Below are 26,652 nucleotides of genomic sequence, written 5' to 3'. Positions count from 1 at the left end.
AAAGTACCCTCAGCCTTGTAGGGTGCAATTACTTATCATTCCACAATATTTTTATATTATAATATTATATGTACAGTAATGTGCAAATGTGCTAAGCAGGTGTGATTAAATACTGTAAGGCAGCACAGTGCCTAAATGGTTAGCACTTCACCTGGCAGTACTTGGGTCGTTGGTTTGAATCCCAACCACAGCACCTCCTGCCTGGAGTTTGCATGTTCTCCCTGTGCCTGCGTGGCTTTCCTCTGTTTTCCTCCCACATGCCAAAGACACACTGGTAGGTTAATTGGATCCTGTCTAAATTGTCCCTAGTATGGATAAGTATGAATGTGTGTTAGGGACTTTAGATTGTACACCCCTTGAGGGTTAGGGACTGAGGTGACTGTACAATATATATGTAAAGTGCTGCGTAAATTGATGGTGCTATATAAGTACCTGTAATAATAATAATGTTTTCAAAAAATATATATATTTAAATAGTTTTTTTTATCAATTTACAAAATACAAGTGAGCAAACAAAAAAAAAATCTAAATCAAATCAATATTTGGTGCGCCTACCCTTTTGGCTTCTAACCAGCATCAAATCTTACACTTGCACACTATGTACACTTGCATAAAGTTGGGGATTTTGTAGGATTAGAATCAGGTGTATGGTTACCAAATTATACCAAGCAGGTGCTAATGATCATCAATGTCATAGGTAGGTTGAAACACAGTCATTAACTGAAACAGACACAGCCATGTGGGAGTCTTAAAATTGGATGAAGAACAGCCAAAGTCTGCTAAAATGAGGTTGTGAAAGACAGTTTCATGTCACAAGGCATACATCATGGAAAGACTGAGCACAGCAACAAGACCAGGTGCGGACTGACCATTTGGAAACTCGGGCACTGCCCGAGGGCCTGGGGTCAGTAGGGGGCCCCATGAGATGCCCCTGGTACCTTTTTCATAGGCTTTTTTGAGTTTGGGCAAGGACACAGGGGCCCCATGATCCCCTATTGATGGGGGGGCCCCATGAGTTGTCAGTCCGCCCCTGAACAAGACACAAGGAAGTTATACTGCATCAGCAAGGTCTCTTCCAAGATTTCAAAGCAGAGAGGTGTGCTGTTCAAGCTCCTTTGAAGAAGCACAAACGGGCAATACTGCAGACTGTAGACGCACTGGAAGGAAACTTCATGTAGCAGATGAAAGACACATCATTGCTTACTTCCCTTCGATATCAGAAGATGCCCAGCAGTGCCATCAGCACAGAACTGTCAGAAACCAGTGGGACCCAGGTACACCTATCTACTATCCGGAGACATATGGCTAGAAGTGATCTTCATGGAAGAATTGCGCCCAAAAAGTCCTATCGGCGACGTGGAAACAAGACTAAGTGACTCAGTTATGCATGAAAACATAGGAACTGGGGTGCAGAAAAATGGCAGCAGGCGCTCTGGACTGATGAGTCAAAATGTGAAATATTTGGCTGTAGCAGGAAGCAGTTTGTTGGCCGAAGGTCTGGAGAGTGGTACCATAATGAGTGTCTGCAGGCAACTGTGAAGCATGGTGAAGGTTCCTTGCAAATCTAGGGCTGCATTTCTGCAAATAGAGTTGGAGATTTGACCAGGATCAATGGTGTCCTCAATGTTGAGAAATACAGGCAGATACTTATCCATGATGCCCTACCATCAGGGAGGCGTATGATTGGCCCCAAATTTAATCTACAGCAGGACAACGACCCCAAACATTCAGCCAATGTCATTAAGAACTATCCTCAATGAAAAGAAGAACAAGGAGTCCTGGAAGTGATGGCTTGGCCCCCACAGAGCCCTGATCTCAACATCATAAAGTCTGTCTGGGATTACATGAAGAGACAGAAGGATACGAGGCAGCCTACATCCACAAAATATCTGGGATTGTACTCCAAGATGTTTGGAACAACCTATCTGCAGAGTTCCTTGAAAAACTGTGTGCAAATGTACCTAGAAGAATTGATGCTGTTTTGAAGGCAAAGAGTGATCACACCAAATATTAATTTGATTTAGAATTCTCTTCTGTTCATTTACTTTCTGTTTTGTTAACTGATAAAAATAAACTATTAAGACTTCAATTTCTGAATTTACAGCATTTTTTAACACCTACCTAAAACTTTGGCATACCAGTGTAGGTACAGTGGATATAAAAAGTCTACACACCCCTGTTAAAATGTCAGGTTTCTGTGATGTAAAATAAGAGACAAAGATAAATCATTTCAGAACTTTTTCCACCTTTAACCCCTTCCAGTCCAGACATTTTTACCCCCTTCCTGTCCAGGCCAATTTTCAGCTTTTAGCGCTATCACACTTTGAATGACAATTGCGCAGTCATGCAACACTGTACACATATTAATTTTTTAGCATTTTTTTGAGACAGATAAAGCTTTATTTTGGTGGTATTTATTCACCGCTAGGATTTTAATTTTTTTTGCTATGTAAATGAAAAAGTCCAAACTTTTTTATAAAAAGTGTTTTTCTTATAAAATTTTGTAAATAAATAGTATTTCATCATAAATTTTGGCCAAAATGTATTCTGTTATCTTTTTAGTAAAAAAAATAAATAACCCAAATTAGTTTATAACCAAAAATTATAATTTTTAAACATTTTTAAAATGTTTTTTTTTATTATTATTTATGTTTTTTTTTTTGTTTTGTTTTACATACTGTCACCCTAGCAGTACAGTTTTACCATGGTGACACTGTACTACTTGTGGGGGGTGATGAAGATTTTTTTTTTTTTTTACACTGATTGCTTTTACACCCATAAAGGCTGTAAAAGCAACAATTTCTCCTTCTCTCTAGCTGCATTATTGCAGCCATTGAGAACTACTGAGTTAACTGTGATTGGTCACAGCTTGTCACATGGTACAAGGCTGTTGTGAATAACCCTGTACCATGTGACCTCTGTGATCATTCACAGATTTCACACATAGTAAGCAATGATGTCAGAAGTGACATCTTGCTTACTATTCTGCATGTGATCACTGATTGGCCAATCAGTGATCACATGATCGGGACCTCACACAGAGGTCCCGTCCAACGATCGGTGGTACACTGTGTCCGGAGGACACAGCGGGCACCGGATCGCAGTGCTGCGTGCTCCCTGGCCACCCGACCCTGCACTGCCACCGTCTGGCTGTTTATATACAACAATCTAAAAGCAGAGTGCCCGCATCTATCCAAGTTCCAGGCAGTGAAAGTCATGCTGACCAGATCTGACCAGACCAGTTTAATGACACCGGAGGTCCAGTGATATTATACACAAATGCGCATAAAGATTGCGTATCTGGTGAGTGCGCAATCTTTACATTACCTATCACCTTGTGGTTCCAAATATTGGATGTCTGAGGATCATCTTGGATCTTAAGAGCACCCCTTCATTGGACTCTTTCATTTATTTGCACTTCCTTCACTTTATAAGCCACCATCCAGTGGCTTTATTTATTAGCACACAGTCACTGTTTATTTTTTGATTGTGATTCTGAGCTTCATTATTGTCTGTTAGATTGTAAAGTGCTGCACCACCCCCCGTTTATATACAACAGCCAGACGGGAAGTGGTTAATGTGACCTATAAACTGTACAACTCAATTGAAAAACAAACTGAAATCTTTTAGGGGGGGGGGAAGTAAACATAAAAAATTAAATTAATGTGGTTGCATAAGTGTGCACACCCTCTTATAACTGGGGATGTACCTGTGTTCAGAATTAATAAATCACATTCACAATCATGTTAAATAGGAGTCAGTACACACCTGCCATCATTTAAAGTGCCTCTGATTAACCCCAAACAAGTCGGTGTCCCTGATCAATGCCACCAGTTATATGCTGGTGCTGTACTGCACTGGTGACAGTATGTAAAAAAAAGAAATTGTGAAAATACTTTTTTTAATTTCTTCATTTTCCAAGAAAGTATGACAAAAAAATTACAAAAAACTCGCCATGCCTCTTATGAAATACGTCAGACCTTCTACTTTGCAAAAAGGGGTCATTTGGGGGATATCTGTACTGTTCTGACATTTGGGGGATATCTGTACTGTCCTGACATTTGGGGGATATCTGTACTGTCCTGACATTTGGGGGATATCTGTACCGTCCTGACATTTGGGGGATATCTGTACTGTTCTGACATTTGGGGGATATCTGTACTGTCCTGACATTTGGGGGATATCTGTACTGTCCTGACATTTGGGGGATATCTGTACCGTCCTGACATTTGGGGGATATCTGTACTGTTCTGACATTTGGGGGATATCTGTACTGTTCTGACATTTGGGGGATATCTGTACTGTCCTGACATTCGGGGGATATCTGTACTGTCCTGACATTTGGGGGGGGGGGATATCTGTACTGTTCTGACATTTGGGGGATATCTGTACCATTCTGACATTTGGGGGATATCTGTACTGTCCTCACATTTGGGGGATATCTGTACTGTTCTGACATTTGGGGGATATCTGTACTGTCCTGACATTTGGGGGATATCTGTACTGCTCTGACATTTGGGGGATATCTGTACCGTTCTGACATTTGGGGGATATCTGTACTGTCCTGACATTTTGGGGGGGGGGGATATCTGTACTGTCCTGACATTTGGGGGGGGGGATATCTGTACTGTTTCTGACATTTGGGGGATATCTGTACCGTTCTGACATTTGGGAGATATCTGTACCGTTCTGACATTTGGGGGATATCTGTACCGTCCTGACATTTGGGGGATATCTGTACCGTCCTGACATTTGGGGGATATCTGTACTGTCCTGACATTTGGGGGATATCTTTACTGTTCTTACATTTGGGGGATATCTGTACTGTTCTGACATTTGGGGTATCTGTACTGTTCTGACATTTGGGGGATATCTGTACTGTTCTGACATTTGGGGGATATCTGTACTGTGCTGACATTTGGGGGATATCTGTACTGTTCTGACATTTGGGGGATATCTGTCCTGTTCTGACATTTGGGGGATATCTGTACTGTTCTGACATTTGGGGGATATCTGTACTGTCCTGACATTTGGGGGATATCTGTACTGTTCTGACATTTGGGGGATATCTGTCCTGTTCTGACATTTGGGGGATATCTGTACTGTTCTGACATTTGGGGGATATCTGTACTGTCCTGACATTTGGGGGATATCTGTACTGTTCTGACATTTGGGGGATATCTGTACTGTTCTGACATTTTTGGGCCTCAAGAAATTAGATTGGCCGTCAGTACTTCAGGATTGATCAATTTTCAGAAATATCCCATAGCTTGTAAACTCTATAACTTTCCTACAGACTAAATAATAAATACTGATTTAGGTTATTTTCACCAAAGACATGTAGCAGAATACATCTTGGCCTAAATTTATGAAAAACAATTATTTATTTGAAAACTTTTATAACAGAAACAAAGAAAAACGTGTTTTTTTTCTTTTTTTGTTAATTTAGCAAAAAATTAAAACCCCAGCGGTGATTAAATACCACCAAAAGAAAGCTCTAGTTGTGTGAACAAAATTATAACAATTTAGTTTGAGTACAGTGTTGCATGACTGCGCAATTTTCATTCAAAGTTGGAGAGCGCTGAAATCTGAAAATTGGCCTGGGCAGGAAGGGGGTGAAAGTGCCCGGTATGGAAGGGGTTAAACACACAGACGGCAGCAGAGGACTGCCAAGGCGGATCAGTAATTCAAACGTATCCATGTGCTGTGGGCCGTGCAACATCTAAGCCTGTGTCTGAAATCAGGTGTGCTGAGGTGGGTGATTGTGGTGACATCACTAAATCTCACTCCAAATCTAGTCTAGATGACAGAGGCAGCGGTGTTGTAGATCTCACGCTGTAGATATGCGACTCAAGGCGCAGGAAGTGCACTACTAATTCTTATGAGGAATACAAACTCAAAAAGGAAATATTTCAGGGATTTGATCAGGCACAATGACCTTTTGTAGGTGTTCTCTATAGTATAACAATCTGCAGCTTTTTGTTGTAAACCTAAAACCCTTTACCCAGGGGCAGACTGACAACTCATGAGGCCCCTGGGCAATAGGGGATCATGGGGCCCCTATGCCCTTGCCCAAACTCAAAAAATCCTATGAAAAAGGTACCAGGGGCATCTCATGGGGCCCCCTACTGATCCTGGGCCCTCGGACAGTGCCCGAGTTTCCAAATGGTCAGTCCGCCCCTGCCTTTACCGCACCTTTACACTATACAATCACTTTGACCTTAACACTTAACCTAACCTCCTAATGAGGTTTAACCACTTGCTGACCCGCCTGCAGTAATTACTGTACAAGCATCATCACATAGCTGTATGTTGGCTCCGGCTTCTGGGTTCAGGGCTTGCACGTGCGTCCTCCGCCGACTCCCGCTGTAATTGGACACAGTGGGATTTTGTCAGCAGGTCTCAGCCAACGATTCATGGCTGAGACCTGCTGATCGGCTGTGCACAATCCCAGCGCAGAGCTCTTTGTTGACAATCACACAGGCTCTGTACAGAGGAAACGATTTCTCTGTTTCTTCTCCCTGTAAAGCAGGGAAAAGGAACAGATTTTTAGTAAAAACAGCACATATTACACAAATTATCACTTGTTACTTAACCCCTTGAATACCCCAAGATGCTAACCCCTTCCCAACCAGCATCATTAGAACAGTGACCGTGTATAGTATTATCACTGATCATTGTATTTGTGTCACTGGTGATGTCATTGTCAGTTAGTCTACCTCCCACCCATTGTCAGTTAGTGTCAGATTGTCTGCTGCACTCAGAGTCTCATTATATGTCACTGATCACCGCCATAGGATGATCAGCGACATATAGGATGATCATCATCATAGGATGATGTAGGATACAACGCTGCGCAAACGTTGGCGCTATATAAATCCTGTATTATTATAATAATAATAATACAAAAAAATTACTATCTATCTAATCTATCTATATATATATCTATCTGCGCAACGGATCAAATTCAAAATCCTAACACTGACGTACAAAGCCGTCTGCCATACTGCCCCGAACTACATCACTGACCTAATATCCAAGTACCGCCCAGCACGCACACTCCGCTCTTCACAAGATCTCCTCTCTAGTTCCCTGGTCTCTTCCTCCCATGCCCACCTCCAGGACTTCTCCAGGGTGTCACCCATCCTCTGGAACTCTCTGCCCCAACCCATCAGATTATCACCTACTCTCCTCTCCTTTAGGCACACCCTGAAAACCCACCTCCTCAGGGAAGCCTACCCCACTCCCTGCTAACTTGCCGACCTCCTCCACTCTTCCTACCACTCCATCCCCCACAGCTATCTCCTCCTGTACCACTATCCCCTCCCTCCTAGATTGTAAGCTCCAAGGAGCAGGGCCCTCAATCCCCTCATGTTTTGCATTGTATTGGTATTGTTCTGTCACATGTTCTGTCCCCCTTTGTAATGTACAGCGCTGAGAGAACTATTGGCGCTTTATAAATACTGTATAATAATAATAATCTATATATCTATCTAATCTATCTATATATCTATATAGATATATATTTATATATAATATCTTGGGTGGCACAGTGGCTTAGTGGTTAGCACTTCTGCCTTGCAGTAATTGGGTCATGAGTTCGATTCCCAACCATGGCGCCATCTGCATGGAGCTTGCATGTTTTCCCTGTGTTAGTGTGGGTTTCCTCCAGGTATTCCAGTTTCCTCCCACACTCCAAAGACATGCTGGTTGGTTAATTGGCTCCTGTCTAAATTGTCCTAGTTTCATCCCTGGCCATGTGGGATCTCCTGCATGGTGGGGGTTGGGGAAAGACCTGGCAACCTACCCTGTAAAAACAATTTCTAAGAGAATTAATGGAAAAAGTTGCTTACGAGTGACGGTCCATGCAATTGCCAAGGGTTGGATATGACTGAATAGATATATATATCTCATAGATTGTATACGCTATAACGTTCACACACACCAATCAATAAACACTTTTTTTTGGTTACCAAAAACATGTAGCAGAATGCATTTTGGCCTAATGTTATGAAGAACTTTGATTTTTTTTAATGGATATGTTATATAGCATAAAGTATTAAAAATTTAAAATTTTTGCTCTTTAATTTTTTATAGTTAAAGAATAAGTTCACCTTTCGTAACATGTTACATATTACACCCATATTCAGGGTGTAACATGTTACGATCAGACTAGCCCCCGCTCCCCTCAAATCCTCGCTAGCTGTCAAATGAAAAAAAAAATGGCTGCGTCACTCATTCACACTCATCTGTGAATGAGAGACTACAAGTCTCAGCAGCCTTAGTAGCTGTCAGCTTGTAGTACTCAATGAACTACCATGGTGCTATGAAGCGCTGTGGTAGTTCATTCATTCTCCCTGTCAGTGTATCTGCTTGCTAGTACATCCCGTACGGGCAAGCAGATATGCAGACATATCTGCAGGAGACCTGCATGGCACCAGAGATCTGCTGATTACTGGTGCAATGCTTTGCAGGCTCCTGCAGACAAAAATAATAAATGCATATTTTTTTTCTTGCAAAAAAAATGTGCATTTATTATTTTTTTTCTAAAAGGTGAACTTCTCCTTTTTTTTTTCTTCTTTTTTTTTTAAACAGTGGTGATCAAATACCACCAAAAGAAAGCTCTATTTGTATGAAAACAAAACCTAAATAAACTTCATTTTGTGTACAGTATTGCATGACTGAGCAATTGGCATTTAAAGTAGTGCAATGCAGAATAGCAACAAATGTCCGTGTCATGAAGGAGTTAAAACTGTCAGGAGTTCAGTTGGTTAAAAAAGTAATCCAACACTGTCAGCTATTATGCATCATTGGGATGGATGGCTCAGGGATCTCTGTAACCCACTGCAGAATATCATGGAGATTCTGAATACGGATAAGGAAAATATACGACACAGAACTGTCCCTCTGGATCACTGTTTCTCAATCTTTTTTCAGTCAAGGCACCCTTTAAAATTATGGACAGTCCCAAGGCACCCTTTAAAATTATGGACAGTCTGGAGGCACCCCATTCTAAAATGGGGTGCCTCATGACTGTTCATAATTTTAAAAGGGCACCGCATTCTAAAATGTGAAAAACTATGTGACCCCAGCACTGATGGAGAGGGGCAGGGGAGGGTCAAACTAGGATGCTGTGCAGGCAGCTGACATCCTCCTTATCACTATGTCATTAGTTGTCAGGACGCCAACACTAGAAGGTCATAATGGTGTACAATGAAAACCTGTGGCTTTGTGTAACTAAAAGTCAGGCTTGTTCCATCGCTGGCTTGTATACAAATTTTAGGCAATTTTTAGAAATTTTGCCAAGGCACTCCTGAAGAAAGCTCAAGGCACCCCAGGGTGCCTGGGCACCCTGTTTGAGAAAGGCTGCTCTGGATGATCGGGGAGAATGATTGGATCGCTCACATCACAAGAGGTATTGCAACACAGCACAGGGTGCTTTTGACCAGCGCCTCCGCTAGGGCAAAAACAGCAACTGCTCCAGTCTTTACCAGAGGATCCATTGTACGCCTTCACCTCTGCCTTCGGAAGGTGTCTGTTTTGTGATACTTCAGGTGAAATCACCATCCAAATACAGAGGTGTACTCCCAGCCTTCACTCTCAGATTCATCTGGCTTGTGTTGCAAGAGATGGGGGACGGAGCATTAAAAGCAGCAAATCCAATGAACAATTTCAGCAATCTGATAACAGTGAACACTGGTCCAGAAAGTCCTGCAACCGTGTTACGGTAAGCCTCAGTTTATCACAGTGCTCTTGAAAAAGGCTGCAGATTGTTACAGGAGTTTCTGTGCTTCCTCCCTCTATTGCTCCTACATGTGTAGAACAGCATTTACCATTCTTACCCCAGAGGAGCCCTTGAAATAATTTGCAGGTCTCAGTGGTCAGTGGGAAGAATGCCCCTTACATTGGTGATCAGTGGGAAAAATGCCCCTTACATTGGTGATCAATGGGAAGAATGCTCCTTACATTGGTGATCAGTGGGAAGAATGTCCCTTACATTGGTGGTCAGTGGGAAGAATGTCCCTTACATTGGTGATCAGTGGGAAGAATGCTCCTTACATTGGTGATCAGTGGGAAGAATGCCCCTTACATTGGTGATCAGTGGGAAGAATGTTCCTTACATTGGTGATCAGTGGGAACAATGCTCCTTACATTGGTGATCAGTAGGAATAATGTTCCTTACATTGGTGATCAGTGAGAAGAATGCCCCTTATATTGGTGATCAATGGGAAGAATGCCCCTTACATTGGTGATTAGTGGGAAGAATGTCCCTTACATTGGTGATCAGTGGGAAGAATGTTCCTTACATTGGTGGTCAGTGGGAAGAATGCTCCTTACATTGGTGATCAGTGGGAAGAATGCTCCTTACATTGGTGATCAGTGGGAAGAATGTTCCTTACATTGGTGGTCAGTGGGAAGAATGTCCCTTACATTGGTGGTCAGTGGGAAGAATGTCCCTTACATTGGTGATCAGTGGGAAGAATGCTCCTTACATTGGTGATCAGTGGGAAGAATGTCCCTTACATTGGTGATCAGTGAGAAGAATGTTCCTTACATTGGTGATCAGTGGGAAGAATGCTCCTTACATTGGTGATCAGTGGGAAGAATGCTCCTTACATTGGTGATCAGTGGGAAGAATGTTCCTTACATTGGTGGTCAGTGGGAAGAATGTCCCTTACATTGGTGGTCAGTGGGAAGAATGTCCCTTACATTGGTGATCAGTGGGAAGAATGTCCCTTACATTGGTGGTCAGTGGGAAGAATGTCCCTTACATTGGTGATCAGTGGGAAGAATGCTCCTTACATTGGTGGTCAGTGAGAAGAATGCCCCTTACATTGGAGATCAGTGGGAAGAATGCTCCTTACATTGGTGATCAGTGGGAAGAATGTCCCTTACATTGGTGATCAGTGGGAAGAATGTTCCTTACATTGGTGATCAGTGGGAAGAATGCTCCTTACATTGGTGATCAGTGAGAAGAATGTCCCTTACATTGGTGGTCAGTGGGAAGAATGCTCCTTACATTGGTGATCAGTGGGAAGAATGTCCCTTACATTGGTGATCAGTGAGAAGAATGTTCCTTACATTGGTGATCAGTGGGAAGAATGCTCCTTACATTGGTGATCAGTGGGAAGAATGCTCCTTACATTGGTGATCAGTGGGAAGAATGTTCCTTACATTGGTGGTCAGTGGGAAGAATGTCCCTTACATTGGTGGTCAGTGGGAAGAATGTCCCTTACATTGGTGATCAGTGGGAAGAATGTCCCTTACATTGGTGGTCAGTGGGAAGAATGTCCCTTACATTGGTGATCAGTGGGAAGAATGCTCCTTACATTGGTGGTCAGTGAGAAGAATGCCCCTTACATTGGAGATCAGTGGGAAGAATGCTCCTTACATTGGTGATCAGTGGGAAGAATGTCCCTTACATTGGTGATCAGTGGGAAGAATGTTCCTTACATTGGTGATCAGTGGGAAGAATGCTCCTTACATTGGTGATCAGTGAGAAGAATGTCCCTTACATTGGTGGTCAGTGGGAAGAATGCTCCTTACATTGGTGATCAGTGGGAAGAATGCCCCTTACATTGGTGATCAGTGGGAATAATGCCCCTTACATTGGTGATCAGTGGGAATAATGCCCCTTACATTGGTGATCAGTGGGAATAATGCCCCTTACATTGGTGGTCAGTGGGAGAAGGAAGAGGACACACTGAAGGAGCTCTCTTTGAGAACCAGCATTTTCAAGCCTGGGCCTTGCCTGCTAGCTTGTCCCAGGAACCATGCCAGATTCTGACAGAGGCTCTGGGAGGGATCACCTTGATGACACAGGGCCTAGTGAGGAGAAGGAGGAGGTGAAGGACCTGATTGTGGGTCCAGGCCCTGGTGAAAAGTTCTACCATACTATGTGCCTGTATACCCCTAGCGTCTACATTACTGTGTGCCTCTTCCCACACGGATCTGAGGGGCATCAAGGCTCCTCCCACATGGATCAAAGGGGACAAAAATGCTCCTCCCACACAGAACTGAGGGGAAATTATGTCTCTGTCAAAACAGATTTGAGGAGAAATAACCCCCATTCAGGGGCGGACTGACCATTGGGGAACTCGGCCACTGCCCGAGGGCCCGGGGTCAGTAGGGGGCCCCATAAGATGTCCCTGGTACCTTTCATAGGCTATTTTGGGTGTGATTTGAGTGTGGGTGAGGACACAGGGGCCCCATGATCCCCTATTGCTGAGGGGCCCCATGAGTTGTCAGTCTGCCCCTGCCCCCCGTAGCTATCAACCAGAATAGACATTACTTTGTATAACAGTCTCCTCCCTAGAGGATCTGATACTCATAGCCCCGCCCATACGGCTCCTAGTACACATCCTCCGCCGTATTACAGCTTCTTCCACAAACCTATGACGTCTACACGGCTCCTCCCTCTAATCATACCTAAGAGGCGGAGAATAGGAGCTACACAGGGCCGTCCAATTAACAAAAAGGAAGGTGAAACGCAAGGAAACAAAACATTAGGTGGAACGCAGCGCAAAGATGGAAGGACGTCGGTGAATTGCGGAAGAAGGGGACGAATGTGAAACGCAGCGTAGGAAGACGTGAGGGGGACGATGAACGAAGGAGGCGACGTAATGTGATCGCGACGTCCAATGAAGCGCGGCGTATAGAACGGGTCTGGGAGAGGGCGGGGCCCGAGGATCCAGCGAACATGGCGGAGCTGGAGACAGCAGCAGAACATGAGAGAATCCTGAGGGAGATCGAGACCACTGAGACCGCCTGTATAGGACCCACCCTGAGGTGAGAGACAGCGGGGGAGGGGAGCAACTGGCTGACTGCAACCAGAGACAGAGAGAGAAAAAGAGAGAGAGTTCCCTGTGTGACGAGAGAGAGTTCCCTGTGTGGCAAGAGAGAGAGAGAGAGTTCCCTGTGTGGCAAGAGAGAGAGAGAGTTCCTTGTGTGACGAGAGAGAGAGAGTTCCCTGTGTGACGAGAGAGAGAGAGAGAGAGTTCCCTGTGTGACGAGAGAGAGAGTTCCCTGTGTGACGAGAGAGAGAGTTCCCTGTGTGGCAAGAGAGAGAGAGAGTTCCCTGTGTGGCAAGAGAGAGAGAGAGTTCCCTGTGTGACGAGAGAGAGAGAGTTCCCTGTGTGACGAGAGAGAGAGAGAGTTCCCTGTGTGGCAAGAGAGAGAGAGAGTTCCCTGTGTGACGAGAGAGAGAGAGAGTTCCCTGTGTGACGAGAGAGAGAGAGAGTTCCCTGTGTGACGAGAGAGAGAGTTCCCTGTGTGACGAGAGAGAGAGTTCCCTGTGTGACGAGAGAGAGAGTTCCCTGTGTGACGAGAGAGAGAGTTCCCTGTGTGACGAGAGAGAGAGAGAGAGAGTTCCCTGTGTGACGAGAGAGAGAGAGAGAGAGAGAGAGAGTTCCCTGTGTGACGAGAGAGAGTTCCCTGTGTGACGAGAGAGAGAGAGTTCCCTGTGTGACGAGAGAGAGAGAGAGAGAGAGTTCCCTGTGTGACGAGAGAGAGAGAGAGTTCCCTGTGTGACGAGAGAGAGAGAGAGTTCCCTGTGTGACGAGAGAGAGAGTTCCCTGTGTGACGAGAGAGAGAGTTCCCTGTGTGACGAGAGAGAGAGAGAGTTCCCTGTGTGACGAGAGAGAGAGAGAGTTCCCTGTGTGACGAGAGAGAGAGAGAGTTCCCTGTGTGACGAGAGAGAGAGAGTTCCCTGTGTGACGAGAGAGAGAGAGTGCGAGAGAGAGTTCCCTGTGTGACGAGAGAGAGAGAGTTCCCTGTGTGACGAGAGAGAGAGAGAGAGTTCCCTGTGTGACGAGAGAGAGAGAGAGTTCCCTGTGTGACGAGAGAGAGAGAGTTCCCTGTGTGACGAGAGAGAGAGAGAGTTCCCTGTGTGACGAGAGAGAGAGAGTTCCCTGTGTGACGAGAGAGAGAGAGTTCCCTGTGTGACGAGAGAGAGAGAGTTCCCTGTGTGACGAGAGAGTTCCCTGTGTGACGAGAGAGTTCCCTGTGTGACGAGAGAGTTCCCTGTGTGACGAGAGAGTTCCCTGTGTGACGAGAGAGTTCCCTGTGTGACGAGAGAGAGAGTTCCCTGTGTGACGAGAGAGAGAGTTCCCTGTGTGACGAGAGAGAGAGTTCCCTGTGTGACGAGAGAGAGAGTTCCCTGTGTGACGAGAGAGAGAGTTAGTTCCCTGTGTGACGAGAGAGAGAGTGTCCCCTGTGTGACGAGAGTGAGAGTGTCCCCTGTGTGACGAGAGTGAGAGTGTCCCCTGTGTGACGAGAGTGAGAGTGTCCCCTGTGTGACGAGAGTGAGAGTGTCCCCCGTGTGACGAGAGTGAGAGTCCCCCCCGTGTGACGAGAGAGGGAGAGAGTCCCCCCCGTGTGACGAGAGAGGGAGAGAGTCCCCCCCGTGTGACGAGAGAGGGAGAGAGTCCCCCCCGTGTGACGAGAGAGGGAGAGAGTCCCCCCCGTGTGACGAGAGAGGGAGAGAGTCCCCCCCGTGTGACGAGAGAGGGAGAGAGTCCCCCCCGTGTGACGAGAGAGGGAGAGAGTCCCCCCCGTGTGACGAGAGAGGGAGAGAGTCCCCCCCGTGTGACGAGAGAGGGAGAGAGTCCCCCCCGTGTGACGAGAGAGGGAGAGAGTCCCCCCCGTGTGACGAGAGAGGGAGAGAGTCCCCCCCCCGTGACGAGAGAGTCCCCCCCCCGTGACGAGAGAGTCCCCCCCCCGTGACGAGAGAGTCCCCCCCCCGTGACGAGAGAGTCCCCCCCCCGTGACGAGAGAGTCCCCCCCCGTGACGAGAGAGTCCCCCCCCCCGTGACGAGAGAGTCCCCCCCGTGTGACGAGAGAGTCCCCCCCGTGTGACGAGAGTGAGAGAGAGAGAGTTCCCCGTGTGACGAGAGTGAGAGAGAGAGAGTTCCCCGTGTGACGAGAGTGAGAGAGAGAGTTCCCCGTGTGACGAGAGTGAGAGAGAGAGAGTTCCCCATGCGACGAGAGAGAGTTCCCCGTGCGACGAGAGAGTGTTCCCCGTGTTACGAGAGAGAGGCGGAGAGAGTTCCCCGTGTGACGAGAGTGAGAGAGAGAGAGTTCCCCGTGTGACGAGAGAGAGAGTTCCCCGTGTGACGAGAGTGAGAGAGAGAGAGTTCCCCGTGTGACAAGAGAGAGAGTTCCCCGTGTGACGAGAGAGAGAGTTCCCCGTGTGACGAGAGAGAGAGTTCCCCGTGCGACGAGAGAGAGAGTTCCCCGTGTTACGAGAGAGAGGCAGAGAGAGTTCCCCGTGTTACGAGAGAGAGGCGGAGAGAGTTCCCCGTGTGACGAGAGACGGAGAGAGTTCCCCGTGTGACGAGAGAGAGAGAGACGGAGAGAGTTCCCCGTGTGACGAGAGAGAGAGAGACGGAGAGAGTTCCCCGTGTGACGAGAGAGAGAGAGACGGAGAGAGTTCCCCGTGTGACGAGAGAGAGAGAGACGGAGAGAGTTCCCCGTGTGACGAGAGGGAGAGAGTTCCCCGTGTGACGAGAGGGAGAGAGTTCCCCGTGTGACGAGAGGGAGAGAGTTCCCGGTGTGACAAGGGAGGGCGAGACAGAGAGAGTTCCCGGTGTGACAAGAGAGGGAGAGAGATGGAGAAAGTTCCCTGTATGACGAGAGACGACGAGCGTTCCCTGTGTGACGATAGGGACAGAGAACGTTCCCTGTGTGACAAGCGAGGGAGAGACGGAGAGAGTTCCCTGTGTGACAAGAGCAGGAGAAAGACGGAGAGCGTTCCTTGTGTGACGAGAGAGGGAGAGCGTTCCCTGTGTGACGAGAGAGGGAGAGCGTTCCCTGTGTGACGAGAGAGGGAGAGCGTTCCCTGTGTGACGAGAGAGGGAGAGCGTTCCCTGTGTGACGAGAGAGAGAGAGCGTTCCCTGTGTGACGAGAGAGGGAGAGAGACGGAGAGAGTTCCCTGTGTGACCAGAGAGAGAGAGCGTTCCCTGTGTGACCAGAGAGAGAGAGCGTTCCCTGTGTGACCAGAGAGAGAGAGCGTTCCCTGTGTGACCAGAGAGAGAGAGCGTGCCCTGTGTGACGAGGGAGGGAGAGCGTTCCCTGTGTGACAAGAGCAGGAGAAAGACGGAGAGAGTTCCCTGTGTGACGAGAGAGGGAGAGAGTTCCCTGTGTGACGAGAGAGGGAGAGAGACGGAGAGCGTTCCCTGTGTGACCATAGAGAGAGAGCGTGCCCTGTGTGACGAGGGAGGGAGAGCGTGCCCTGTGTGACGAGGGAGGGAGAGCGTGCCCTGTGTGACGAGGGAGGGAGAGCGTGCCCTGTGTGACGAGGGAGGGAGAGCGTGCCCTGTGTGACGAGGGAGGGAGAGCGTGCCCTGTGTGACGAGGGAGGGAGAGCGTGCCCTGTGTGACGAGGGAGGGAGAGCGTGCCCTGTGTGACGAGGGAGGGAGAGCGTGCCCTGTGTGACGAGGGAGGGAGAGAGACGGAGAGAGTTCCCTGTGTGACCAGAGAGAGAGAGCGTGCCCTGTGTGACGAGGGAGGGAGAGCGTTCCCTGTGTGACGAGAGAGAGCGTTCCCTGTATTCTTTGTAACCTGTAAATGATGATCGTGTTCCTTCATTGTTATATGTAATAAAAGCTCTTCTCTTACTATCTATCGCTTTTGTAACTTTGTTCGTAGGCCACATAGGTTTGATTTTTAGCCTTTTATACTTGTTGCCCATGGGAATATATTTGCAGTGTGGTCACATACAGACTTTCTGCAGAACTCCCGTTTCTGTGTTGTGTTCATTAATGCCAATATTCCCTCCCAGTCTAAGTTTTGGGGAGCAGCTCTCAGCCTTGGAAAATTAGCTCTCTTAAAGTTGAGTGTTTTTATTTCCCGTATGTGCTTTATGTTTACAGCTAACAATAAATAAAAATCATGTTCTGGTCACTGCTACCAGATGTTCTTTTATATGGACATTCATAATAAGCTCTGCAAGGTTTGAGGTGACCAGGTCCAGCAGAGCATCATTCCTAGTTGGGGCCTCTATGAACTGTACTGTAACATTGTCCTGTAGGAGGTTTATAAACGTTTGCCCTTTTACTGTTCCTGCAGTACTCAATTTCCGGGTAGTTAAAACCCCCCATTATTATCCCTGTCCCAGCCCTTGCAGCCCTTTCCATCTGTGCGAGGAGCTGAGTCTCCACCTCCTCATTAACAGTGGGAGGCCTATAACAAACTCTGAGGGATTCCCTCAGAAGATGTAAGGATGAAACGTTAGGGACGTGGATAACCGGCGTGATGTTAGTAACGTCAGTCCGTGGATCAAGAGGGTGCTGAGATACCACATGCATCACTGTGATGGCGGAGGTCTGACGTCTAATGAATTGGATTGTGATAAGCGATCATTCTTTTTATGTTTGTGAGTTTTTAATGAGAATGAATTTGTTAAATGGGATGACGCTGCTTCGCTGTGTGTGTTGCTTTGTTCCCTTATCTTGAGCTTTTACATTTTTAAAGTACCTCTGTGCTGCAGGAAGATTTTGGATGGATCCACCTAAAAGGATGAAACAATAAAAGTACTATTTGCCTGTCAGTAATAGGACAGGCATTTGTTTGCTGTGATTGTTGTATCCAGAGGGGATGTGGTTCAGGGAGCACAAAGGGGGAGTGATCTGCTACTCTGATTAAAGGTGGAGGAGTGAAGCTGGAGCCATCTTCCCAGAGGAAAACTTCTCACTGACTGGGATTTGTTGCACTTTTTTTTCACCAGTTTGGTGGAAGATTATGAACTTTTAAAAGTGTGCAGCGCTGCTGTGATTTATGTTATATTGATTGTTATTCATGACATTGCTACATTATGACAAGTCGCTGGGTTCAAATACATGTCAGTGGTGTCAGTATGATGGCCGGGACAAGGAGAACCAGCAATGGTGCCCTCCAGGGATCTCTCAGGGAAGCAGATTAGTAACAAGAGAGATAATTGTGTAATACAATACAATACACAGCACCATGTACACCATACAGATCACTCCTCACCCCCCACCCCGACCACTCCCCACCCCCACCCCGACCAGTCCTCACCCCCACCCCGACCACTCCCCACCTCAACCACTCCTGTTGCAAATGAGATTTATTGTTGATAAATGTAAAGTTCTGCACTTGGGAGCAAAGAATATGCATGCATCATACATACTGGGGGAGGGGTGGGGGGGAGTACAACTGGGGGAATCAATGGTGGAGAAGGATCTGGGGGTTCTGGTAGATCAATTCATAAAAAGAACATTGGGGAACTGGAGAAAGTACAGAGAAGGGCAACCAAACTGATAAGAGCCATGGAGGAGATCAGCTATGAGGAAAGATTAGAGGAACTGAATTTATTCTCTCTTGAGAAGAGGAGATTAAGGGGGGATATGATCACCATGTATAATACATAAGGGGGGATATGATCTCCATGTATAATACATAAGGGGGGGATATGATCACCATGTATAATACATAAGGGGGGATATGATCTCCATGTATAATACATAAGGGGGGATATGATCTCCATGTATAATACATAAGGGGGGATATGATCTCCATGTATAATACATAAGGGGGGATATGATCTCCATGTATAATACATAAGGGGGGATATGATCTCCATGTATAATACATAAGGGGGGATATGATCTCCATGTATAATACATAAGGGGGGATATGATCTCCATGTATAATACATAAGGGGGGATATGATCTCCATGTATAATACATAAGGGGGGATATGATCTCCATATATAGTACATAAGGAGGGATATGATCTCCATGTATAATACATAAGGGGGGATATGATCTCCATGTATAATACATAAGGGGGGGTATTATCTCCATGTATAATACATAAGGGGGGATATGATCTCCATGTATAATACATAAGGGGGGATATGATCTCCATGTATAATACATAAGGGGGGGGGGGATATGATCTCCATGTATAATACATAAGGGGGGGGGGATATGATCACCATGTATAATACATAAGGGGGATATGATCACCATGTATAATACATAAGGGGGGGGGATATGATCTCCATGTATAATACATAAGGGGGGATATGATCACCATGTATAATACATAAGGGGGGATATGATCACCATGTATAATACATAAGGGGGGATATGATCTCCATGTATAATACATAAGGGGGGATATGATCTCCATGTATAATACATAAGGGGGGATATGATCATCATGTATAATACATAAGGGGGGATATGATCATCATGTATAATACATAAGGGGGGATATGATCTCCATGTATAATACATAAGGGGGATATGATCACCATGTATAATACATAAGGGGGGATATGATCACCATGTATAATACATAAGGGGGATATGATCTCCATGTATAATACAGTGATAATGAGTGAGAGTGAGTTCCCCGTGTGGCGAGAGAGGGAGAGAGTCCCCCGTGTGACGAGAGAGGGAGAGAGTCCCCCGTGTGACGAGAGAGGGAGAGAGTCCCCCGTGTGACGAGAGAGGGAGAGAGTCCCCCGTGTGACGAGAGAGGGAGAGAGTCCCCCGTGTGACGAGAGAGGGAGAGAGTCCCCCGTGTGACGAGAGAGGGAGAGAGTCCCCCGTGTGACGAGAGAGGGAGAGAGTCCCCCGTGTGACGAGAGAGGGAGAGAGTCCCCCGTGTGACGAGAGAGGGAGAGAGTCCCCCGTGTGACGAGAGAGGGAGAGAGTCCCCCGTGTGACGAGAGAGGGAGAGAGTCCCCCGTGTGACGAGAGAGGGAGAGAGTCCCCCGTGTGACGAGAGAGGGAGAGAGTCCCCCGTGTGACGAGAGAGGGAGAGAGTCCCCCGTGTGACGAGAGAGGGAGAGAGTCCCCCGTGTGACGAGAGAGGGAGAGAGTCCCCCGTGTGACGAGAGAGGGAGAGAGTCCCCCGTGTGACGAGAGAGGGAGAGAGTCCCCCGTGTGACGAGAGAGGGAGAGAGTCCCCCGTGTGACGAGAGAGGGAGAGAGTCCCCCGTGTGACGAGAGTGAGAGTGTCCCCGTGTGACGAGAGTGAGAGTGTCCCCGTGTGACGAGAGTGAGAGTGAGTTCCCCGTGTGACGAGAGAGGGAGAGAGTCCCCCGTGTGACGAGAGAGTCCCCCGTGTGACGAGAGAGTCCCCCGTGTGACGAGAGAGTCCCCCGTGTGACGAGAGAGTCCCCCGTGTGACGAGAGAGGGAGAGAGTCCCCCGTGTGACGAGAGAGGGAGAGAGTCCCCCGTGTGACGAGAGAGGGAGAGAGTCCCCCGTGTGACGAGAGAGGGAGAGAGTCCTCGGAGAGAGTCCCCGTGTGACGAGAGAGGGAGAGAGTCCCCCGTGTGACGGGAGAGGGAGAGAGTCCCCCGTGCGACGGGAGAGGGAGAGAGTCCCCCGTGCGACGGGAGAGGGAGAGAGTCCCCCGTGCGACGGGAGAGGGAGAGAGTCCCCCGTGCGACGGGAGAGGGAGAGAGTCCCCCGTGCGACGGGAGAGGGAGAGAGTCCCCCGTGCGACGGGAGAGGGAGAGAGTCCCCCGTGCGACGGGAGAGGGAGAGAGTCCCCCGTGCGACGGGAGAGGGAGAGAGTCCCCCGTGCGAGGGGAGAGAGAGAGAGTCCCCCGTGCGAGGGGAGAGAGAGAGTCCCCCGTGCGAGGGGAGAGAGAGAGTCCCCCGTGCGAGGGGAGAGAGAGAGTCCCCCGTGCGAGGGGAGAGAGAGAGTCCCCCGTGCGAGGAGAGAGAGAGTCCCCCGTGCGAGGAGAGAGAGTTCCCCGTGTTACGAGAGAGAGGCGGAGAGAGTTCCCCGTGTGACGAGAGGCGGAGAGAGTTCCCCGTGTGACGAGAGACGGAGAGAGTTCCCCGTGTGACGAGAGACGGAGAGAGTTCCCCGTGTGACGAGAGGGAGAGAGTTCCCCGTGTGACGAGAGGGAGAGAGTTCCCCGTGTGACAAGGGAGGGCGAGACAGAGAGAGTTCCCTGTGTGACAAGAGAGGGAGAGAGATGGAGAAAGTTCCCTGTATGACGAGAGACGACGAGCGTTCCCTGTGTGACGATAGGGACAGAGAACGTTCCCTGTGTGACAAGCGAGGGAGAGACGGAGAGAGTTCCCTGTGTGACAAGAGCAGGAGAAAGACGGAGAGCGTTCCCTGTGTGACGAGAGAGGGAGAGCGTTCCCTGTGTGACGAGAGAGGGAGAGCGTTCCCTGTGTGACGAGAGAGGGAGAGCGTTCCCTGTGTGACGAGAGAGGGAGAGCGTTCCCTGTGTGACGAGAGAGGGAGAGCGTTCCCTGTGTGACGAGAGAGGGAGAGCGTTCCCTGATTGACGAGAGAGGGAGAGAGACGGAGAGCGTTCCCTGTGTGACCAGAGAGAGAGAGCGTTCCCTGTGTGACCAGAGAGAGAGAGCGTTCCCTGTGTGACCAGAGAGAGAGAGCGTTCCCTGTGTGACCAGAGAGAGAGAGCGTGCCCTGTGTGACGAGGGAGGGAGAGCGTTCCCTGTGTGACAAGAGCAGGAGAAAGACGGAGAGAGTTCCCTGTGTGACGAGAGAGGGAGAGAGTTCCCTGTGTGACGAGAGAGGGAGAGAGACGGAGAGCGTTCCCTGTGTGACCATAGAGAGAGCGTGCCCTGTGTGACGAGGGAGGGAGAGCGTGCCCTGTGTGACGAGGGAGGGAGAGCGTGCCCTGTGTGACGAGGGAGGGAGAGCGTGCCCTGTGTGACGAGGGAGGGAGAGAGACGGAGAGAGTTCCCTGTGTGACCAGAGAGAGACAGAGCGTTCCCTGTGTGACGAGGGAGGGAGAGCGTTCCCTGTGTGACGAGAGAGAGCGTTCCCTGTATTCTTTGTAACCTGTAAATGATGATCGTGTTCCTTCATTGTTATATGTAATAAAAGCTCTTCTCTTACTATCTATAGCTTTTGTAACTTTGTTCGTAGGCCACATAGGTTTGATTTTTAGCCTTTTATACTTGTTGCCCGTGGGAATATATTTTGCAGTGTGGTCACATACAGACTTTCTGCAGAACTCCCGTTTCTGTGTTGTGTTCATTAATGCCAATATTCCCTCCCAGTCTAAGTTTTGGGGAGCAGCTCTCAGCCTTGGAAAATTAGCTCTCTTAAAGTTGAGTGTTTTTATTTCCCGTATGTGCTTTATGTTTACAGCTAACAATAAATAAAAATCATGTTCTGGTCACTGCTACCAGATGTTCTTTTATGTGGACATTCATAATAAGCTCTGCAAGGTTTGAGATGACCAGGTCCAGCAGAACATCATTCCTAGTTGGGGCCTCTATGAACTGTACTGTAACATTGTCCTGTAGGAGGTTTATAAACGTTTGCCCCTTTTACTGTTCCTGCAGTACTCAATTTCCGTGTAGTTAAAACCCCCCATTATTATCCCTGTCCCAGCCCTTGCAGCCCTTTCCATCTGTGCGAGGATCTGAGTCTCCACCTCCTCATTAACAGTGGGAGGCCTATAACAAACTCTGAGGGATTCCCTCAGAAGATGTAAGGATGAAACGTTAGGGACGTGGATAACCGGCGTGATGTTAGTAACGTCAGTCCGTGGATCAACAGGGTGCTGAGATACCACATGCATCACTGTGATGGCGGAGGTCTGACGTCTAATGAATTGGATTGTGATAAGCGATCATTCTTTTTATGTTTGTGAGTTTTTAATGGGAATGAATTTGTTAAATGGGATGACGCTGCTTCGCTGTGTGTGTTGCTTTGTTCCCTTATCTTGAGCTTTTACATTTTTAAAGTACCTCTGTGCTGCAGGAAGATTTTGGATGGATCCACCTAAAGGGATGAAACAATAAAAGTACTATTTGCCTGTCAGTAATAGGACAGGCATTTGTTTGCTGTGATTGTTGTATCCAGAGGGGATGTGGTTCAGGGAGCACAAAGGGGGAGTGATCTGCTACTCTGATTAAAGGTGGAGGAGTGACGCTGGAGCCATCTTCCCAGAGGAAAACTTCTCACTGACTGGGATTTGTTGCACTTTTTTTTCACCAGTTTGGTGGAAGATTATGAACTTTTAAAAGTGTGCAGCGCTGCTGTGATTTATGTTATATTGATTGTTATTCATGACATTGCTACATTATGACAGGTCGCTGGGTTCAAATACATGTCAGTGGTGTCAGTATGATGGCTGGGACAAGGAGAACCAGCAATGGTGCCCTCCAGGGATCTCTCAGGGAAGCAGATTAGTAACAAGAGAGATAATTGTGTAATACAATACAATACACAGCACCATGTACACCATACAGATCACTCCTCACCCACCACTCCCCACCCCCACCCCGACCAGTCCTCACCCCCACCCCGACCACTCCCCACCCCCACCCCGACCACTCCCCACCCCAACCACTCCTGTTGCAAATGAGATTTATTGTTGATAAATGTAAAGTTCTGCACTTGGGAGCAAAGAATATGCATGCATCATACATACTGGGGGAGGGGTGGGGGGGGGGTACAACTGGGGGAATCAATGGTGGAGAAGGATCTGGGGGTTCTGGTAGATCAATTCATAAAAAGAACATTGGGGAACTGGAGAAAGTACAGGGAAGGGCAACCAAACTGATAAGAGCCATGGAGGAGATCAGCTATGAGGAAAGATTAGAGGAACTGAATTTATTCTCTCTTGAGAAGAGAAGATTAAGGGGGATATGATCACCATGTATAATACATAAGGGGGGGATATGATCTCCATGTATAATACATAAGGGGGATATGATCTCCATGTATAATACATAAGGGGGGATATGATCACCATGTATAATACATAAGGGGGGATATGATCTCCATGTATAATACATAAGGGGGGATATGATCACCATGTATAATACATAAGGGGGCATATGATCATCATGTATAATACATAAGGGGGGATATGATCTCCATGTATAATACATAAGGGGGGATATGATCACCATGTATAATACATAAGGGGGGGTATGATCACCATGTATAATACATAAGGGGGCATATGATCATCATGTATAATACATAAGGGGGGATATGATCTCCATGTATAATACATAAGGGGGGATATGATCACCATGTATAATACATAAGGGGGGGTATGATCACCATGTATAATACATAAGGGGGGGTATGATCTCCATGTATAATACATAAGGGGGGATATGATCTCCATGTATAATACATAAGGGGGGATATGATCACCATGTATAATACATAAGGGGGGGATATGATCACCATGTATAATACATAAGGGGGATATGATCTCCATGTATAATACATAAGGGGGGATATGATCACCATGTATAATACATAAGGGGGGGATATGATCTCCATGTATAATACATAAGGGGGGATATGATCACCATGTATAATACATAAGGGGGGATATGATCACCATGTATAATACATAAGGGAGGGATATGATCTCCATGTATAATACATAAGGGGGATATGATCTCCATGTATAATACATAAGGGGGGATATGATCACCATGTATAATACATAAGGGGGGATATGATCTCCATGTATAATACATAAGGGGGATATGATCTCCATGTATAATACATAAGGGGGGATATGATCACCATGTATAATACATAAGGGGGGGGGATATGATCTCCATGTATAATACATAAGGGGGGATATGATCTCCATGTATAATACATAAGGGGGGATATGATCTCCATGTATAATACATAAGGGGGATATGATCAACATGTATAATACATAAGGGGGGATATGATCTCCATGTATAATACATAAGGGGGATATGATCTCCATGTATAATACATAAGGGGGGATATGATCTCCATGTATAATACATAAGGGGTGATAAGATCTCCATGTATAATACATAAGGGGGGGATATGATCTCCATGTATAATACATAAGGGGGATATGATCTCCATGTATAATACATAAAAGGGGATATGATCTCCATGTATAATACATAAGGGGGGATATGATCTCCATGTATAATACATAAGGGGGGATATGATCTCCATGTATAATACATAAGGGGGGATATGATCTCCATGTATAATACATAAGGGGGGGATATGATCTCCATGTATAATACATAAGGGGGGGATATGATCTCCATGTATAATACATAAGGGGGGGATATGATCTCCATGTATAATACATAAGGGGGGGATATGATCTCCATGTATAATACTTAAGGGGGGATATGATCGCCATGTATAATACATAAGGGGGGATATGATCGCCATGTATAATACATAAGGGGGATATGATCTCCATGTATAATACATAAGAGGGGATATGATCTCCATGTATAATACATAAGGGGGATATGATCTCCATGTATAATACATAAGGGGGGATATGATCACCATGTATAATACATAAGGGGGGATATGATCTCCATGTATAATACATAAGGGGGGATATGATCACCATGTATAATACATAAGGGGGGATATGATCTCCATGTATAATACATAAGGGGGGATATGATCTCCATGTATAATACATAAGGGGGGGATATGATCTCCATGTATAATACATAAGGGGGGATATGATCTCCATGTATAATACATAAGGGGTGATAAGATCTCCATGTATAATACATAAGGGGGATATGATCTCCATGTATAATACATGAGGGGGGATATGATCACCATGTATAATACATGAGGGGGGATATGATCACCATGTATAATACATAAGGGGGGATATGATCACCATGTATAATACATAAGGGGGATATGATCTCCATGTATAATACATAAGGGGGGATATGATCACCATGTATAATACATAAGGGGGGATATGATCTCCATGCATAATACATAAGGGGGGATATGATCTCCATGTATAATACATAAGGGGGATATGATCTCCATGTATAATACATAAGGGGGATATGATCACCATGTATAATACATAAGGGGGGATATGATCTCCTGGATAAGTCCTGGATTCTTTCTTGTATACACAGAATATAACTGGATATAACATTTATAGGTAAAGTTGATCCAGGGAATATCCGATTGCCTCTCGGGGGATCAGGAAGGAATTGTTTTCCTCTGCAGGAGCAAATTTGATCATGCTTTGCTGGGTTTTTTGCCTTCCTCTGGATCAACTGTGGGTGTAGGATTATAACTTTTATTTATTTATTTATTTTTTTATTTTAACTGGATGGACTTTTGCCTTTTCTCAGCTAAACTAACTATGTAACTATGTAATTGGTGGAAGTCTATGAACTTTTAAAAATGTGGAGCGCTGCTGTGATTGTTATATTGATTGCTATTCATGACAATTGTTTTTAAACATAAAGTATCTAGCTCTGAAGCTTAGTTGTATTCACCATTGTTATATAAGCGCTGGGTAATGTGCATTGGTTGCATGCGTCTTTAGTACAATGTGTAATAATGGCATACAGGTCTAAAAATGTAAAAACAAAATCCCCACACTTCAACCCATGTAAAAATACGCATTGCAACACGCTGTATGTTACCTCTGATGTGATGGGGGAACTCTAATGTAAAGGAGAATTTCTGCTGTCATTGGGGGGGGGGGGGTGGACTCTGGTGTTAGGTGGGCTTCTGATCTGAACAGTTGACTGATGTGAAAGATGGGGGGAATCTCTGATGTGATGGGGGAGACCTCTGATGTGATGGGGGAGACCTCTGATGTGATGGGGGAGACCTCTGATGTGATGGGGGGACCTCTAATGTA

The 26,652-nt window shown here is 46.6% G+C and overlaps 1 protein-coding gene across 1 annotated transcript in view; it reads left to right on the top strand.

The window, feature by feature from the left end:
• Nucleotides 1-12,673: 12,673 nt before the first annotated feature.
• LOC149440719 (exocyst complex component 6B-like) overlaps nucleotides 12,674-26,652 on the top strand; it is a gene marked incomplete at its 3' end in the record, with an annotated part of 134,094 nt that continues 120,115 nt past the window's right edge. The window contains exon 1 of the mRNA XM_089658185.1: nucleotides 12,674-12,789. Coding sequence (XP_089514311.1) covers nucleotides 12,701-12,789 — 89 coding nt within the window. The remainder of the gene's footprint in view (nucleotides 12,790-26,652) is intronic.

This window comes from Staurois parvus, unplaced genomic scaffold (assembly GCF_062004578.1).
Source record: "Staurois parvus isolate SC_StPar_1 unplaced genomic scaffold, SC_StPar_1.0 ptg001057l, whole genome shotgun sequence".
Taxonomy (NCBI): Eukaryota; Metazoa; Chordata; class Amphibia; order Anura; family Ranidae; genus Staurois; species Staurois parvus.
Note: the sequence above shows the minus strand (reverse complement) of the source record. Positions and strands in the feature narration are given on the sequence as shown.